Source organism: Chondrus crispus, genomic scaffold, assembly GCF_000350225.1.
Source record: "Chondrus crispus Stackhouse genomic scaffold, scaffold_205, whole genome shotgun sequence".
Classification (NCBI taxonomy): Eukaryota; Rhodophyta; class Florideophyceae; order Gigartinales; family Gigartinaceae; genus Chondrus; species Chondrus crispus.
Genome location: NW_005179079.1, coordinates 168,368 through 184,072, shown reverse-complemented (window position 1 = coordinate 184,072; position 15,705 = coordinate 168,368). Strand labels below are relative to the sequence as shown.

At 52.7% G+C, this 15,705-nt stretch overlaps 6 protein-coding genes; 3 read left to right on the top strand and 3 right to left on the bottom strand.

Annotated features, from left to right (window-relative positions):
• Positions 1 to 381: 381 nt before the first annotated feature.
• Positions 382 to 1,367, top strand: CHC_T00009409001 (Metallophosphoesterase). XM_005715104.1 is given in 3 exon segments: positions 382 to 383; positions 384 to 473; positions 573 to 1,367. Coding segments are annotated over 2 exon segments (885 nt in total), but the record flags the coding sequence as incomplete, so codon positions are not given.
• An 84-nt stretch (positions 1,368 to 1,451) lies between these two features.
• Positions 1,452 to 9,977, bottom strand: CHC_T00003906001 (hypothetical protein). XM_005715103.1 is given in 10 exon segments: positions 1,452 to 1,694; positions 1,695 to 1,939; positions 2,108 to 3,332; positions 3,369 to 4,021; positions 4,088 to 5,248; positions 5,300 to 5,963; positions 6,069 to 6,328; positions 6,404 to 7,795; positions 7,880 to 9,724; positions 9,776 to 9,977. 9 exon segments carry the CDS (start codon positions 9,975 to 9,977, stop codon positions 1,695 to 1,697), a joined length of 7,647 nt encoding a protein of 2,548 aa, XP_005715160.1. The 3' UTR covers positions 1,452 to 1,694.
• A 1,032-nt stretch (positions 9,978 to 11,009) lies between these two features.
• CHC_T00003905001 (hypothetical protein) lies at positions 11,010 to 12,860 on the top strand. The gene has a single exon (XM_005715102.1). The coding sequence runs from the start codon at positions 11,010 to 11,012 to the stop codon at positions 12,858 to 12,860; it is 1,851 nt and encodes a 616-aa protein (XP_005715159.1).
• A 54-nt stretch (positions 12,861 to 12,914) lies between these two features.
• CHC_T00003904001 (hypothetical protein) lies at positions 12,915 to 14,159 on the bottom strand. XM_005715101.1 is given in 2 exon segments: positions 12,915 to 13,001; positions 13,002 to 14,159. The coding sequence occupies 1 exon segment, from the start codon at positions 14,157 to 14,159 to the stop codon at positions 13,002 to 13,004; it is 1,158 nt and encodes a 385-aa protein (XP_005715158.1). The 3' UTR covers positions 12,915 to 13,001.
• Position 14,160: 1 nt separating this feature from the next.
• Positions 14,161 to 14,871, top strand: CHC_T00003903001 (hypothetical protein). Its single transcript, XM_005715100.1, has one exon. The coding sequence runs from the start codon at positions 14,161 to 14,163 to the stop codon at positions 14,869 to 14,871; it is 711 nt and encodes a 236-aa protein (XP_005715157.1).
• A 378-nt stretch (positions 14,872 to 15,249) lies between these two features.
• CHC_T00003902001 (hypothetical protein) lies at positions 15,250 to 15,519 on the bottom strand. The gene has a single exon (XM_005715099.1). The coding sequence runs from the start codon at positions 15,517 to 15,519 to the stop codon at positions 15,250 to 15,252; it is 270 nt and encodes an 89-aa protein (XP_005715156.1).
• Between the last annotated feature and the right edge of the window lie 186 nt (positions 15,520 to 15,705).

Genomic DNA, 15,705 nt, shown 5'->3' with positions numbered 1-15,705 from the left:
GGCCTCCCTTGTCGATTGGATCAAGAGTTATTTGCAACCAATTCACGAATATTCTGTCACCAGTCCCCTTGAGGGGACTGTCCCCTCAAGGGGACTGGTGACAGAATATTCGTGAATTTGCATGACATAACTCTCTATCCAATCGACGAGGGAGGCCTGCCCCTCTGATTCGCTGTTACCGGCAGAAGGATTTCATCTAAAATTGAGAACATTCTCCCCTCCCTCCTCTTCGTAAGTGCGCAACAAAACGTTCAAGTTCAGGGGAGACATACGGAGGTCGACCGTAACAGGGCGGTGGGTCATAGCTGCGTTTTTTCAAAGGCGCAGTTTCAGAGGGCACTCTTTAGTGCGTATCCTTCCATTGACTCGTGACAGGGAATCTTACCGCAACCACTGATCGTAGAGAAATGGTGCTCCGCATTGGCATGATGAGCGACATCCAGTACGCTGAGAAGGAGGACAGGATTGTCGAGGTTCGTACTCTCTTTCTACCCCTCATTATTACCTGACATGGCGAGAAAGCCTGCATTGACCATGACGAAAGCTTGCGCCTCGCTTCTATAAATTTACAGCAGACGGGAAAGCTCCGAAGCTATAGCAAAGTGCTCTCCAAGGTTGATGAAGGTGTGAAACACCTCAACAGTAGCGGAGTGTCTGCGGTGGTGCACCTAGGGGACATCATTGACGGACAAGAGCATCTAGGGCAAACGCACAAGGAATTAGACACCGTCTTGGAGCACCTCTCGCGGTTGCAGAGTCCCCTGCACCACGTCATTGGGAATCATTGCATGATGGCAGACTCCAACTACTTGTTGCAGAAGCTCGATTTGACCAGAGGCACGTACTACGTTCGCGACCTCGCTCCTCAATGGCGTCTCATTGTTCTGGACACTGTTGAGGTCTCTCTCCGCTCTACTTGGTATAAACACGTAAACATGGCCAAGCACTATTTGGCAACGCACCAAGGGGAACCCAACGCGCAAGAGTGGAATGGTACAATAGGACCAGAGCAGATGGTATGGCTGGAGAACAAGCTCCGAGACTCTGAACGGGAGGGCCGCACTGCCATCGTGTGCGGACACCTGCCGATCGTGGCGGAGGCTTCAGGCCCGGAGCATGTCATGTGGCACCATGACAGGTTGCTTGACTTGTTCCGGACGTATTCTGGTACTGTGAAGGCTTACTTTTCCGGGCATTACCATCCAGGTGGGTACGCCAAGAAGGATGACGTGCATCATGTGACATTAGAGGCGATTTTGGATTCGGACAAGGAAGAAGGGGCCTCCGCGGTTGTCGAATTGCACGACTCATGGATTTCTATTGATGGAATAGGGAGCCTGACTGCGCGTCGGTTATCCACCCGCTAGGAAACTGGAGCTTTTCCTTCCACAGACTCTAGCAAGGGCGAGTTTAGCAGTGATGAGAAATACATAGGATGCGTGCTGACACAATGGGAACGAAACATGGTTTACAAGTACATACCTCAGCACTATAGTATACAATTTGGTCTCTTCACCAAATCAAAAGCCGGTCATAGAAGTTGGTGCCTGTCCTCCCCTCCTTCGTATTGTACATTGCCGCTCTAGAAGCGAAAACTTTCTATCTCCCTCCTCCAATTAATCTACATCAAGTCTTGGCAGCCATCAAAGCCGTATGCACGCCCTTTGATACCCCGATCAAAAACTCCACCTCCATCACCAAAAGGCACACCAGCCCATAAATAACGCACAAAGGTTCTCAATACTTTGTGCATCTTCAATCAAGCGATTAACTTGCTCCGCAACGGATAACTCCACGTTCCGTTCGAAGTCTGTCCCGTACAGTTTGGATTCAAATCTCTCTAAAGCACATCTCGCCTTTTCTTTCGAGATCCCTATAATCTTCTCATCATGAAACTGATCCCCATTACGAACAGCCCGCATTTGTCGCATTCGCGCTTCTTCACTTGGAGTCTGCATGTTTGCCGGGTCAATATCAAAGTCATCCTTATTGACCGCAGTGCTATTCGCATTCGTGACGGCAAATGTAATTGCTCCCGGCGCAGTCTCACTCGCCACATCTGCAGCTCTTGGACCCGCCTCCAATTCACGCTCACTCTGCTGCATACTTCGAACAGAGCGGGAAAGACACCCTGTTGCTTCAAGACTCTTTATTTCGGGCATCTCCTCCGACTCTTCGGTGTCCTGACGTGACGGTTGTAATGTGTCTGGTGCCATTCCGTTCGTTGCATTTGCTTCAGCCCTGGCGCTCCTACTTTCCTTGCGGATCTGATCAAGCTCTTCTGGCCCAATTAACTTCCATCGCAATAGGGGATCATAAACAAAGGCTTCCATCAGCGACATTAAAGATTCTCTCGGATCTCGTTGGCGCAAAACTTCCATCGTGGCTTCCGCTGTATGCCGGAAAAATCCATCGACGCCGCAAGGTTCGAGGGCATGAACAAGCATTCTCGTCAGCCTGAACGGAACCGTTTCTGGGAATTTATCCCGACTCATAGCAACCTCGAAACAGTCACCAAAATCAATATGCATTACTCGGCCTGTCGAACGTTCGATCATCAGATTCGAAGGGTGTCGATCCCCGAGTCCGAGAAGATAACCCGTCATTGAAGTTGTCGCTAGCGATTTGGCATACGTATTTCTGGTCTCCAACCAAATTTCTGAGTTTCTACTCTGAAGCCAAAGAACTTTCGCGATATCCACGCTACCGGTTTGCTGAAGCATTGCTTCGAACAAATCCACCTTATGCAGCAGCGGTAGTCGATCCGGTTCAGCTGCAAGCCGAAGCATAACTTTATGCTCCACATTCGGCATGATCTTGCGGACCTCTCGATATTCCTTCACAAGAGCATGCATTGTGTCACATTCAGGAACCCATTCAATCAAACCGACATTGGATGACAAACTCACAACCGTGTATGTCTTCATTTCTACCCCTGTTAGAACAACACGATGCGTGCTCTTCGCGAATATCTTGTTGATGAGGCGGAAAACTTGCATCACCCGTTCGTCTTGCCGAAGGTCTTCATGCCCCTTCAGCAGGAAATCGTACTCTCGTCCATCACTACCAAGCATAGAAAGCTTACGAGGACGTTGCTTGCTTTGAAGAACGTAGAGATGCGCGCCAAACTTGCGAATCCCGATTACTTCTTCTTTGTTGTTGGGATCATACGTCCCAGGAATTGCCAACACGAGATCTGATGCCTCATGCAAACGCCTTGACACTTTCTCTAAATCCATGAGCATCATTGAGTTTTGCACTTTCTGAAGTTTACCAAACACCTCGTGGTAATGCTGCCATGCAGCAATCATGTAGTTCCGGGTAGATTCCTTCTGCACTGGATCAACACTTCTGTAGCCAATCTCAACTCTCCGGATCAGATTCGCCGCGTCCTTCAAAGTCTTTCCGAACTCATTAATGAAGTTTTCTTCATATTCAGTTTTGGCACCCCGCTCTATTTCTTCGTGAAGGCGAAGCAAAATATCCAACATCTCTCCAGTATTATGTTCGACAAAGTACAACTTCGAAGCTTCTTCTAGCTTTTCAAACCATAACTCTGCCCAGACAATCGCGGCTCTCACGAGCTCTGTGGAAACAAGGTCAGACTGCTCAACAAGTTCACGGTGATGTACCTTCAGCTCCGCAAGAATTTCGTCAGCCGCCTTCCTGCGCTTCAGGAGACCCTCTCCAATAGCTCCTTTTGCGACTGTAAGTGGGTAAACTGCTATTTGCGGATGTTGTTTCCCAATTTTCGTCAAGAGCTTCTTCACTCCCGCCTGAACTTGTTGAAACGGGGAGTACAGACGAGCAATTATTTGCGGTACTACAGCCAGCCACATAATGATGTTCGTGTGTTCGAAGCACTTATCGAAAATAGCGTGTACTCCTGCAAAACCGCCGTAGTTAAACCACAAAGTTAGTACCTTCAGTGAATCTTCAAGGGTGGACATACTTGTATCCAGATCTATTGCCGTGAACAAGGCCTTCACCGCCTGATCAAAATAGCGCCTGCCGAGATGCCCTTGAGCTAATTCAGGTGTATTGGATGGCGTATCCCATCTTGGATTCCGAGTTTGATCCAGTGAACTTCGTTTCGATTTGTTCCCCTTCACTAAAGCCTTGAAGCGGTTGGCATTCAAATTGCCCCAATAATGCCAAGCCTCGGCCCAATCTGGACGAATCCGTACAGCCCTATCGGCGTATGTAAGGGGAAGATCGTCGGAAATATTCGCCTCAAGTCCATCGCAGATAATAGTTTCCCCCCATTCTGCAAGTCGAAGGAACACATCCGAAGTCAAGACTGCCTGACCATTGTTTCCAATATGCCTCACTTCCTCTGAGTGAGAATTTTCGAAACGCACACGAGGTTCAAGCCTACTAAAAGCGAAGTCATCACGGCAGGCATCCAATGTTTTGAAGGCCTCAACTCTTCTTCCCACATTCCACAAGTGCTTGATACAGGCAAATCGTACTTCTACTTCCCTAATAGAAAGCAAAAAATTGGTGTTCCACTCCCCCACCAAGGGAACGTTATTGGCCGATACTGGGTGCTGACTGGTATAAGCGTTGTCTCCTTGAGATTGCTCACTGCAAGATGAAACCAGCTTGCGCAATGCTTCACTTGCCCAAGGAAGACGCTTATTCTTCCAGCATATATTCGTAAAGTCGAGCCAGTGCTCTTTCACGTCCACTGGCCTTTGAACAAGCGCACGTATCATCAAGAGCCTGTACCAACTGAACATATCATGTTTACACCCCTTCAATCTTTCGGTCCAGACATCGTCAAGCCGTCCTTTTCCAAATGCAATTGCGTCTTTACGTGATAACCGCAAGAATTGAATTATTTCTTCCATTTCCACAAGTAGCTGGGCATTGACGACGTGGACATAGGCCCGCGGATAAGCCTCAGACACACGAGCAGTGAGTTCAAGATCAAGCTTGCGGCGAGCCTGATGCAGAAACTTTTCTGCCTTGTCTAGATAGATGGGTTGCTCCTTCCCCAATTCGATTGACAGTAACGTGTGGTAAAAGCACCCGTCGTACGTGTCAGTTTCGAGCACGTCCACACACTGCTCAAACTCATCCCAGAGGCCTAGGTCAAAAGTCACGGAGGCCCCTTTCCCTTGCAATGCAAGTTGCCGCAATGCGTTCATATTCCCATGACAAGCTTGCCTCGCCTCCTGTAATAGCGTATTCATTTCCCGCCATTCTCCGATCTCATTGAGGCATCGCAGAGCCCCAAGAAGCGCTTTCCAACTTCGCCTGTCACTGTATACGACACTTGTCAAAGGGGGTGCACTGCTTTCGCGCTCTTCTTCGTTTCCACTATGGAATCGTATTGTTTTCCTGTACGACTTCAAGGCGTCGTCCCATTGTTGCAGCTTTTCGTACCACTCTTCGCTCGCTTCCTCGCCACTAGTCTTTTGGTAATGGATCACTGTGCCAACGGCCGATTCGGTCTGACCCAGCTTCTCATAAATTTCCATAAGACCATCTTCACCAATGACATCTTCTTTCATTTGATCTTTAGAGTCAAAATGTTGCACATAGTCCTGTTCCCGATACCTCACGGCCTTCGCAAAAGCGCCACACTTACACGCAGTTCGGGCAAGCTTTGCTGTTGCAGCCGGTAGCGGTCTTTCGGCGTGGTCCATATACTCGAATAGGAACAAAATAGCTTGAAGAATAGTGACAGGAATCGTGTCTGATGACATGGCAGTTTCAAGGGCATCGCAAATCCTAGACTTAGTCTGGTGGCTCAAATTTGTGGTCCAGCATGACAAGAACGCAGCATTGAATAACTCTCGAATAAAGTCGGGGTATGAGTCTGAGACCCGTCCACACGCCCGGAAAGCTGGGGAACCGGACTGCTCAAACATTACGGCCCCAACACTGCTAAACCAATTCATCCAGTCCTGGGCTGTGCAGTTGTGATTCACTTCCCACTTTGCGACCAGTTCCGGCTCGACAACATGTGCCCCGATCTGATGGGTTTTTGTCCCCTCTGGCAAACTTGGCTGTCCTTGTAGAGCACGTCCTCTGACGGTTGGCGCCAGTTTAGAACGAACGCTATCAAAAGAACTCATTCCAGAACCATCCATTCCCCCCTCGTGCAGAACTGGCATACTTCCGAACGTTGTTCCCTGTTCCTCCTCTAGCAGCTCGCGGACGATATCTGGATCCCTTCTCATCAGACAGGCCTTCAAAGCACGGTACACCATTTCTTTTGACCTTTGCACGTTGCTAGCTCGCAAGGCTTTCGCGACGACTGGAACAAAGACGTCGAAACGCTTGGATGCGCGGACGCCAATTTCAGTTAATGCAGAAGCTGCCAAATCCGCCAATTCGTCATCTGCCCATTCCGTGTTACTGTTGTGCGAAGCTAAGTCGTTGCTATGTTGACTCAATGATGGGCGATCATACGTGCGATCCCTTGCCCCGGCTAGAATCTTCATGAGGGGGTGCATCACACAAGAAAACACCTCTACATACTTATAGCAACTGACGATGCGAATGAGAGTTGTTAGAGCTGCCGCCTTGATTGTAAAGCACGCTCTTGTGGAAACAACTTCCATTAAGGTTACTAGAACAATAGAGTGGTAATTGCCTAGGAGGTTGCCGAATGATTCTAAAGTTCGCAAGACTGCTGTGGATATCGCCCCGTTAGCAGAGCGGTCCTGTACCATGGCATTCAGAAGGAACGGAAGTACTGTAGCAATGACAGGCTTGAACTCGGCATCAATTGCTCCAGAAAGCCGGGAAAGAAGAGTACATGCGCTGGTCACGCAACCAGCAGATTGCTTTGCAGAATTAAAAAACGCCAATACAAGGAGGACGGTGTCAAACGTAAAGGGACGATACATATGACCAGCCGTAGCTACAATGTCGGCCAATCTTTGCATAAGATGCTGTTCCAACTGACCGAATCTCGTGCCTTTTCTCGAGTCCTTAGCCAGGGATTGTGCTAGTAGCCATTCGATTCTGGGAACCACAGACGGAAGGAAGTTTGCACATTTTGGACCGACAGATTTCAAGATGTAAACGATTGCCTGACAAGCTTCTCGATGTTGATCGCGAAGTCGCGGGTTACCTATTATTTTGTGCAGGCCCTCAAGAGCAGCAGACGGAAAGTAATCCGGACTGGCCGTGAAGGGATGCTCAAGTCGACCGATTAGTGAATCTTTGATCATTTCTGGCTCTGCCCACGGCGGGGAATATCCCGCAATTTTCTTCATGAGTTTGGTGCTCCCCAGTTCAAACAAAGCAAGAGATACTGTCAACTCCTCCTCATAGGTCTCGATGTCAATTTGATCTTCTTCTAGATTTCTTGCAGGCTTCTTTGGACCACCCTGATATGTACCGGTCTTCATGGCTAATCGATTTGTTTTCTTGTCTTGTATACCATATCTCTCTTGTATTTTATGTTCTTGTTCTGTCAGGGGTCCTTTGCCTTCGGCTCCGACGGTGCGCAAGGTATAACCGGCAGTATTCCAAGGCAAAAGGATATGAGGAGCCGAGGCACTCTGTCGATATGTGGAATGGCCCTGACTTGCGCCACCGGGCATTCTATCCACAGAAGATTCCTTTGCCCTATAGTTGATAATTGCGACGTGTTTGTGCTCATCAGGGTCCACCGCTCCCAATGATCCAAGCAAAATTTCAGCATGCAATCTCACCTCTTCGTCCGCTTCCCCTTGTAACGATTGAATCAATTCTGGAAGCAACTGTGGGTGTTCTATGTAGGGTTTTATGGCTTGAGCCGTGTTCTGAACAAATGCAGCAAGAGCGCGAAAGGCTGCAATTTTGTATCGTGACCCAGCCGATCGCACATGTAGCACAGAATTCACCAGCAGCGGAATGAAGTCCTTCGTAAACGGACGAAGATCAATGCGACCCATCGTACCACCCAACTCTGCCACTGACTTCAAGAGTGGTAACGCCATTCCCGGGTCACTAAAGCGATGGGCTTCTTGCAGTCGAAGGAGAAGCGCCTCCATCAATGTCGTCGTGTATGGTACAGTAAGTCCAGGGGCATTGTGTACAAGGGTGTAAAGGAGTTCAGTGGCTCGTCGCCGCTCGGTAGCAAAGCACTCTCCATCACACTTTAACACAGTCATGAAATGTACCAATTGATTTCTCAGAGACGGCAGCACATGGGCTGGATTTCGCTGGCTAAGACGTCCCGCGATAGCCAACGCAGTATCTCTCATTGCGAGACTCTCGTCAAGGCAGCAGAGAAACAGCTTTTCGAGCATTTCTGGTTGCAAAAGGTATGGATAAAAAATCTGTTGATCCAAAGACCGGATCGCAACGTATCTCACGTCGATAGATGGATCTGCGACAGCTATTGACAAGAGCTGCTCGAGAATCAAATGAATTCCTCGTCGTAACTGCTTTGGCAGTCGCCGAGCGCTCGTTGGTCCGGCCCAAAGCTCAGCCGCACTAAGCATGAGCTTCGCGCACGCGGCGACCGCAAGTACCCTCACTTTAACACTGTTTTGCTCCACATACCCAATCACAAATTCAGTGGCGAAGGAGATAAAGTCTTGCACTTGCATGTCTGAAAAATCATAATTCACGATTGCCTTCAAGGCTACGCATGGGGAGTTGTTCTGATCTATCTCGACATCTTGACTAGGTTCAGGAGGCATAAAAGTATTTTCAGTCCGACCGGAAAATGATCTCTCCATCAAGTCCTCTTTCAAGAGGGCATTGAAAGCCTTAACTTCAGGCCTTGAAGCCAGATCCGGACTTGAGTCGATGCGGTAGAGCTCGTCAATGATGGGGGAGGGCCGAAAATAGTCGCGGCTCTTAGCTTGGGGACTTGCGGAAATGTCTTTGTCGCCCTTGCCTGCTTTTTGGAGTCCAGGCTGCATACTAGCAGACTTCATTCGCGTATCAGTCTGCCGTGGAGAAACCTCCAGAGACATGAGTGATTGTGTTCTCGGAACAACGCCGTTCCTCGCTCCCAACTTGGGCCTACGGTCCGCAACGGAGGAGTCCTTTGATTGTGTTGGAGAGAAGCCATCGCTTCTGCCTTTCATTCTCTTCTTCAGAGTGGCAGCAATTAGGTGGACAAGACGGAGCCGAATGGGCTCGGCGAACGTTGGAACCACATTTCCAATATTGTCCACAGCCATGACCAGACTGTTTGTAAAATTTGTATTGAACATTTGGGTGAGCAAGCCTTCCCTGACGGCCTTTTCAAAGAATGGCCCGCATCTTTCGGCTTTAGCAAGTTGCGAAATGGCCAAAATGACGTCATGCTCCGGAATGAGGTGATAGTCGTGGAAGGCGTCCGAAAGGCGAAGGGCCTCTCGACAAACACGAAGCATATCTGGGATGAGAGTGGTGCTGCTGTCAGGGGGCATTTGTTTCGCAATTTCCGCAAGCGCAACCAAAGAACGACCCCTCTCCTCTCCCGGAAAGCGAGGATTCTCAATTAAGCCAAGGGTAGAGGTATGAACACTATTCAGAAAGCGGTTGGCGAACAAGTCGCCGTCCAATCGGACAAGCGCGGGAAGGAGCCAAGCCAGGGCCTGCCTTAATAAGGGTTCCTTGCACGTTTGATAGCGCAGGACAAGGTTACAAAGCTCTGCCGCATACGGATGCATGAAGGACACGGTCTTGTCGGAGAACAATAGAGTGCCTAGGACTGCCATGGAGCCATGGACGACTGGGACACCCTTGTTAGCCTTGGGCGAAGACGAGCTTGTCGCGAGAGCTGGGGCGGTATGCGGGGAAAGCGTCCTACGAATAGTCTCGACAACATCACGCACGGTACGGGACACAACAACCTTCTCCGCGCGGGTGACGGTAATTTCGAGGACAGCTTGCAGAGCGCGGACGCCGCATTCGCGGATGCGTGCCTTGGGATCCCAACACACCCTCCACATGTCGCGGCATAGCTTTGGGGCTTGGCGACAAAAGATGACACTGCTGACGCGCTTTTCCCTTGCCAAGCTAGTAATCACCATAGCGGCGCGTGCGCGGTCGACGGAGAGCGGGTTGTTTGGCGGCTCGTCCGTAGGGCTGCCGATGAGACTGATGGCGTTATTGAGGGCGTACTCGACGGCGCGGACAGACATAGGGCTGTCGACGCGGGAAAATGTGGCGACGAGACGGGCAGCGGCGGAGGCGGTGGCGATGTCGGTGAGGTTGGTGTTGAAGAGGACGCGGATAGCGTTGGAGGTGCGTTGCGTGCGGGCGTGCATGCTTTCGGTAGTGGTGATGAGGGCGGTGAAGGCGGCGATGGCGGCAAGGCGGTCATTAAGAGAGACGCTGGTGAGTAGGCAGTGAAGGCGGTCTACGAGGTCAGCGACTGCGGGCCCACGCTCGTTTGCGTGGTCGATCTCGAAGAAGGGGCGGACTTTAGTCTCGCCGATGTCGGTGATGTCGTCGACAGCCGCGCGGAGCTGGGCCGCGAGATGGGCGCGGGTAGCAGGGCAGGAAGTGTGACGCATGACATCGACGAGGTCGAAGAGGCGGCGCCGGTCAGGCGAGGCGTCGGTATTACGCTCGAGGGAGGGGAGATACTCCCGCATGGCGGGAAGTTGGGGTGGAGTGACGACGATGATAGGCGAGGTGTAGGGGGGAGATGGTGAGGGGAAAGGAAGGGGGGGGGAGGGGGGGGCGAGGGGAGAGACGATGGGAGATAACAGGGTGGTGGTGACGAAGAGAATGGGGGGGTGGGGGTGGTTGAAGCGTTGCGTATGTGTGTGTGTTGTAGCGAGAGATATTTGTGGGTGAGAGGTGCGTGTTTCACTCCGTATGTCCCTGCAAGCTGCACTCACTGAGCAGCCTCGTGATCCAAATCATCCAGCCGCCTCCGAGACACTCCTCCGTCGTCTATTGGTCACTCGGAACTCTCAGCGCTTCCTATTCGCCGTTCCCTTTACCCTACCCGACAAAAAGTTTCTGCCAGCAAACGACCCTCCTTGGCCCTTGAACTCGTTCACCACCCCGCCCTGCGACCTTCAACCCCTCTCCCACCCGCCCATCCCCGCGCAATGATGCCCTCCACGGACGAGGCCGCCGGCACCACCGCCCGCGACGCCATTTTCGACATCCACCGCGCCCTCCACTCCCTCGCATCCTCATCCGGTCTCTCGCGCCTCCCCTCCCCCCAACCGCGCTATCTCCGGCAGGCCTCGCTGCACCCGCTTTCGCGTCGCCCACTCGCCGCCGTGCGTCGCGAACTAGCCCTCTCCCTCGTCGCCCTTAAAGGTGCCGCCGCCGCCCGCGAATCATGGGAATCGCCAAACCCCGATCGCCTGCTCCATGTCAAGCGAGACACCATCCTCAAGACCCGCGTCATCCAAGCCTCCAAGGCCGCCCTCGCCGAATGCCGCCGTCTTGCCGCCACTCAGGACCCTTTCGCGACAAAGGACGAGCTCGCCATTCATAGCCTACGTGCAGTCGCCGTTGCTGCAAATGCTATCACGTCCGAGGAAGTTCCCGACCCCGCCTCTGCCACAGCCAAGCCGGTCGCCAAGCGCATCTTGACCGTGTGTGGTGCAAAGTTTCTCGCCGATTTTCATTTCTTCGATGCCCCGAACGACCATGTCAATGTCAAGGCCAAGTTTCGTCACCTCACCGCCGACGACGCCGAGCTCCCCGACTCGGACATCGATGCCGATTTCGTCAATCTCATTCGCAACGCCGATTACGACGCCATCAAGTTTGCCTTTCACAACTTGATTGCAAAGGAGACGCTCAGCGCCCGTGTGTCCCAGCACATCTCCCTTATTGATGCCCTCAGAGGCTTCGAGGACGACCTCATCAGCGCACATCACGCAGAGGTCAATGCCCCCGTGCCCTCCACCCCGAACACCCTTGACGCCGATCCTGCCAGACGCGGCCATGGTATTGTTAAGCGCTCCGCCCGCGGTCTGCGTATCACCTTCATGAAGGGGCGCCACGCGCTACTTGGAGTCGAAGATGGCATTGCAAATCGGTCCATCGCCATCACCCGTACTCATCCCACGCTTACGTCGAATGGCCGCTTCCATTTCGATCAACCCAAAATGGCCACCCTCGCGGCTCAATATGTCCTTACATTTGAAAACCCCGTCTTTGTCTGCCTTTCTGTCGCGCAAACGGTTGAGCGGCTTGCCGGTGTACCGCCACCACAACCGCCTGCTACCGCTACTGGCGGCAGCTCCGGAAGACCCTTGCATGACAGAAACCATCGAACAGACGGCCGCCCGGAAGAAGCTTCCGACAAGAATACATGCTTGCCAAGTCTGCAAGAGCTACTAGCCCCCGCTGTTTTTGGAGAAAGAGACGGCCTCAACGACGAAGAAATGAGCAACCCCAAGAAAGAAGGACCAACTCCAGCAAGGGAGGTCGTCAAGAAAAAAACTCACTGGTCCCAACCGTCTACCGAGTTTATTGCCGCTGCCGCACTCCCAAACAAGCAATACATTGAGTTCTCGCACAGTGGAAGCAACACCGTCCCGGGCCTTGCGATTTGCAGAATTCCCTTGTGCCACCCAAAGGACGTTCTTCCGGTTCTAGGTTTGATAAGGCAACAAATTGTTTTCAACGAGCTTTTCAGGAGCTGTTTTGGGTCTCCACTCTACACAAACCCAACTTTGAAACCTTTCCAACCACAGCCTGTTGAAGTAGTCCTCTGCGATGCCCCGTCATTCATGCAATTCAACCTGTACGACAGCGTGGTTCAAGAAATTCTAAGCATGGCCGTCACGATCGAACTGGGAGGAGATATCTCTGTGTCTCTGCAGTCCTCATCTGACAAAACGGACGCTTGCTCCGATGCAAAGGCCACAGCAATACTAGCAGTGAGCAGAAGCATTCCTCTGGCGATTTTGACGATTCTCAAAATACTTCGAGGCTAGTCGGGCGTGGCAAAACGGCTCCCACGGGGCCTATCAACAGGACCCATCGCAATATCTTACATGGCTTTACAATCCGCCGAGTACAAAACATGAGGGGCGTGTGCCAACTGCGCGGAGGCCATTAACTACCATTCTCCTGGTCTAACTTGACATTTTCTCTATTCTAAGCAACAATTCTGTGATTTGCTCCTTGTACATCTGGTTCACATCTGACAGATCTGCTTGCAACTCCATGATTCGCTCCTCCCTCTCTCCCAAAAGTTCCAGTAGACCCATGTGCCGTTTCTTCAATTCTTCAAACCCAGCCTTCATCGTAGGAGCATCGTGCATCTCCTTTGTGAGCTCCTCGACGCGAGCCGTCAAGCTTACGACTTCCTCGGCCAACGCCTTAGTCGCCTCCTCCTTCGTATCCAACTGCCCTTGTAGAGAGGCAATCTCGCCATTCCGTTGCCGCAGCGATTGAGACAACCGCTCTGTAGCGTATAAGCCAGCCGATGGTGAAGTCCCGTCCGCAAACGGCGACGCATCTTCTCCATTCTCCGACCCCGCGAAACCCAAACTTGTGGTCGACACATTTGTCATGCTATCAAAACGAGACATCAATAGAGATGAACTGGAACCCCCCGGGCCAGGTCCATTCCCACGTTGTGCGTTCATGGAAGTTGCCTTTGTTAGACTCTCTTGAAGCATCTCCATTCGGGTCTCAAGTGAAGCAATCTGTTTGCGAAGCAGACGTTCCTTTTCTTCAGCACTTTCTATGGCGTCAAGGTGACTAGCCCTCTCATGAGACAAGTCCTCCAGCGCGTGCTCTTTGTCGCGATTAGCCTTGAGTAGCTGTGCCTCTAGCGTTTCCAACTCTCTCTGGTGCTTGACTTGCACTTCAGCGTTGTCAGCTTGCAAGGCGCGCAGTTCTGCACCAACTCTTCCTTGGTCGCCGTGAGCAATCTTGACTTGCTCTTCCAGCGTCGCGATCCGCGTCATTAAATTGCCAATGCGGTCTTCACCCGCTTTCTCCCTCGCTGTCGCCGTCGCAACGGCCGCTTCGGCCGCACGCAACCTCTCCAGCTGCGACCGATCGACAGCCGACTTGGCGCGTACGCGCTCCGAAGCCGCCGCCTGCAACGCCTCAACCTGGCGCAAAAGTGGGCGCGTAGCGTCTGGAAGCGCGGCGGCCAACTCCTCATTGCGGGCCTCCAACTGCTCGGCCCTCTTCCGCAGCTCATCCGTCTCCTTCCGAAACTGATCCTCCCGCCACCCAGCATTATCCATGACCTGGGTCAGATGAGCCCTAAGCTCCATCATGGCCTTATTCAGCGACTCCTCCTGCGCCTTTGCCTGTACCGTAACCTGCTCCAACGCGGCATCATGCTCGGCCCTGAGGCGCATGGCCTGGTTCTCCAGCGCGGCGGCCTGGCCCTTGCGTAGGGACTCGAGCTGTGCACGGGCGGCCTCGAGCGCGGTGGACGAGGAGTTTTTCGAGCGGGCGTCAGCCTCGACCTGGCGCAGCCTTCTCTCGGCGGCTTCCATGGCGTCCTGCGCGGCCTTCTCGCTGGTCTCTAGCTGGCGTTGTTTGCTGCTCGCGGCCTGCAGCTTGGCCTCCGTGGCGGAGGCGTTGACCTTGAGCTCTTCGAGCTCGGCGTCGCGTTCCTTGATGGTGGTCTTCAGCGTGCGCACGACCTTCTCCTTGTCCGCGATCTTGATGGACAGCTTCTCGCCCTCGTTCAGGATGGCCGTGATCTGCTTGTCCTTCTCCTTGACGAGCTCCGCATCGCCCGCGCGCGAGTCGCGCACGCGGCGCAATGAGTCGCGGTCGCGCGTGAGCGCGTACACCTTACGCTCACTGGTGACGACGCGCGACAGGGCATCTTTGAGTTGGGCGCGCAACTCGGCGACATCGACGTCGGCATCGCTTGCAGCTTGCGGGCTGGGCACGGGACGTTTGAGGTCCCCTTCAGACTTGGCGTCCGGGCTGCCTTTCTGTTCGTCAGCGGGGTGCTGGTGGTCATCGTGAGGGTTTTCGGGTTGCACGTCAGGATTGTCATGTTTCGGGTCGTCCTTCAGTTTCCTTGCGGAAGGGAGGATGGCCGGTGCGACCTCCGAGGTGGTCAGACCTGCGACATCCTCCCAGGCGTCCTCCTCGGCTGTCTCGGTCCAACCCTGCCAGGCCGACGCGTCGGTAGCCAGGCCCTTTCCCGCCTTGGAGACATCTGTTTCCAGCTTCTTCAAGGTATCGGAGGCGCCTTTGATAAGGCTGCTCAAGTCCATCTCCAGCGCCCCCGTGCGGTTGATAACGGGACGACAGGATGAGGCTGGCAATGGACGATGAGGAGGAGGCGGCAGTGAGTTGCTTGCGTGCGTTTGAAAGGGAACTGCGACTGTAAGGGATATTTTAATGGCCTCTTCCGTTCGGTCGTGATCTGCGCCGCTGGACAAGGCTGGTTGCTGACGCCCGGTGCTGGCGCCACCACGGTTGCCGTCTGTACAACGTAGACACGTGGACGCAGTCGCCTTCTGTCTTTGCACTGCAATTTGAGAGGGGACTCATGCCTTGCGTACGTGTTAGAGTACCCACGGAGGCGCATACCGCATCGAGTACAAAGTTCAGTACGATTCCCTTTGGCAGCAAGTGCAAGCTCGGACAAAATATTCTTCTCGACATCATCACACTACCTCAACAACATCACGACACCATCGCAAACAACTACAACGTATAAAAAACTAATCCCCCACCCCCTCCGCTCCCCCTCCCTACCTTTCTACCTCTCTCTACCTCTCTACCTCACTACTAAACTCGAATAAATAAATATTTCTCACCCGGCACATTTCTCACCCGGCACATTTCTCA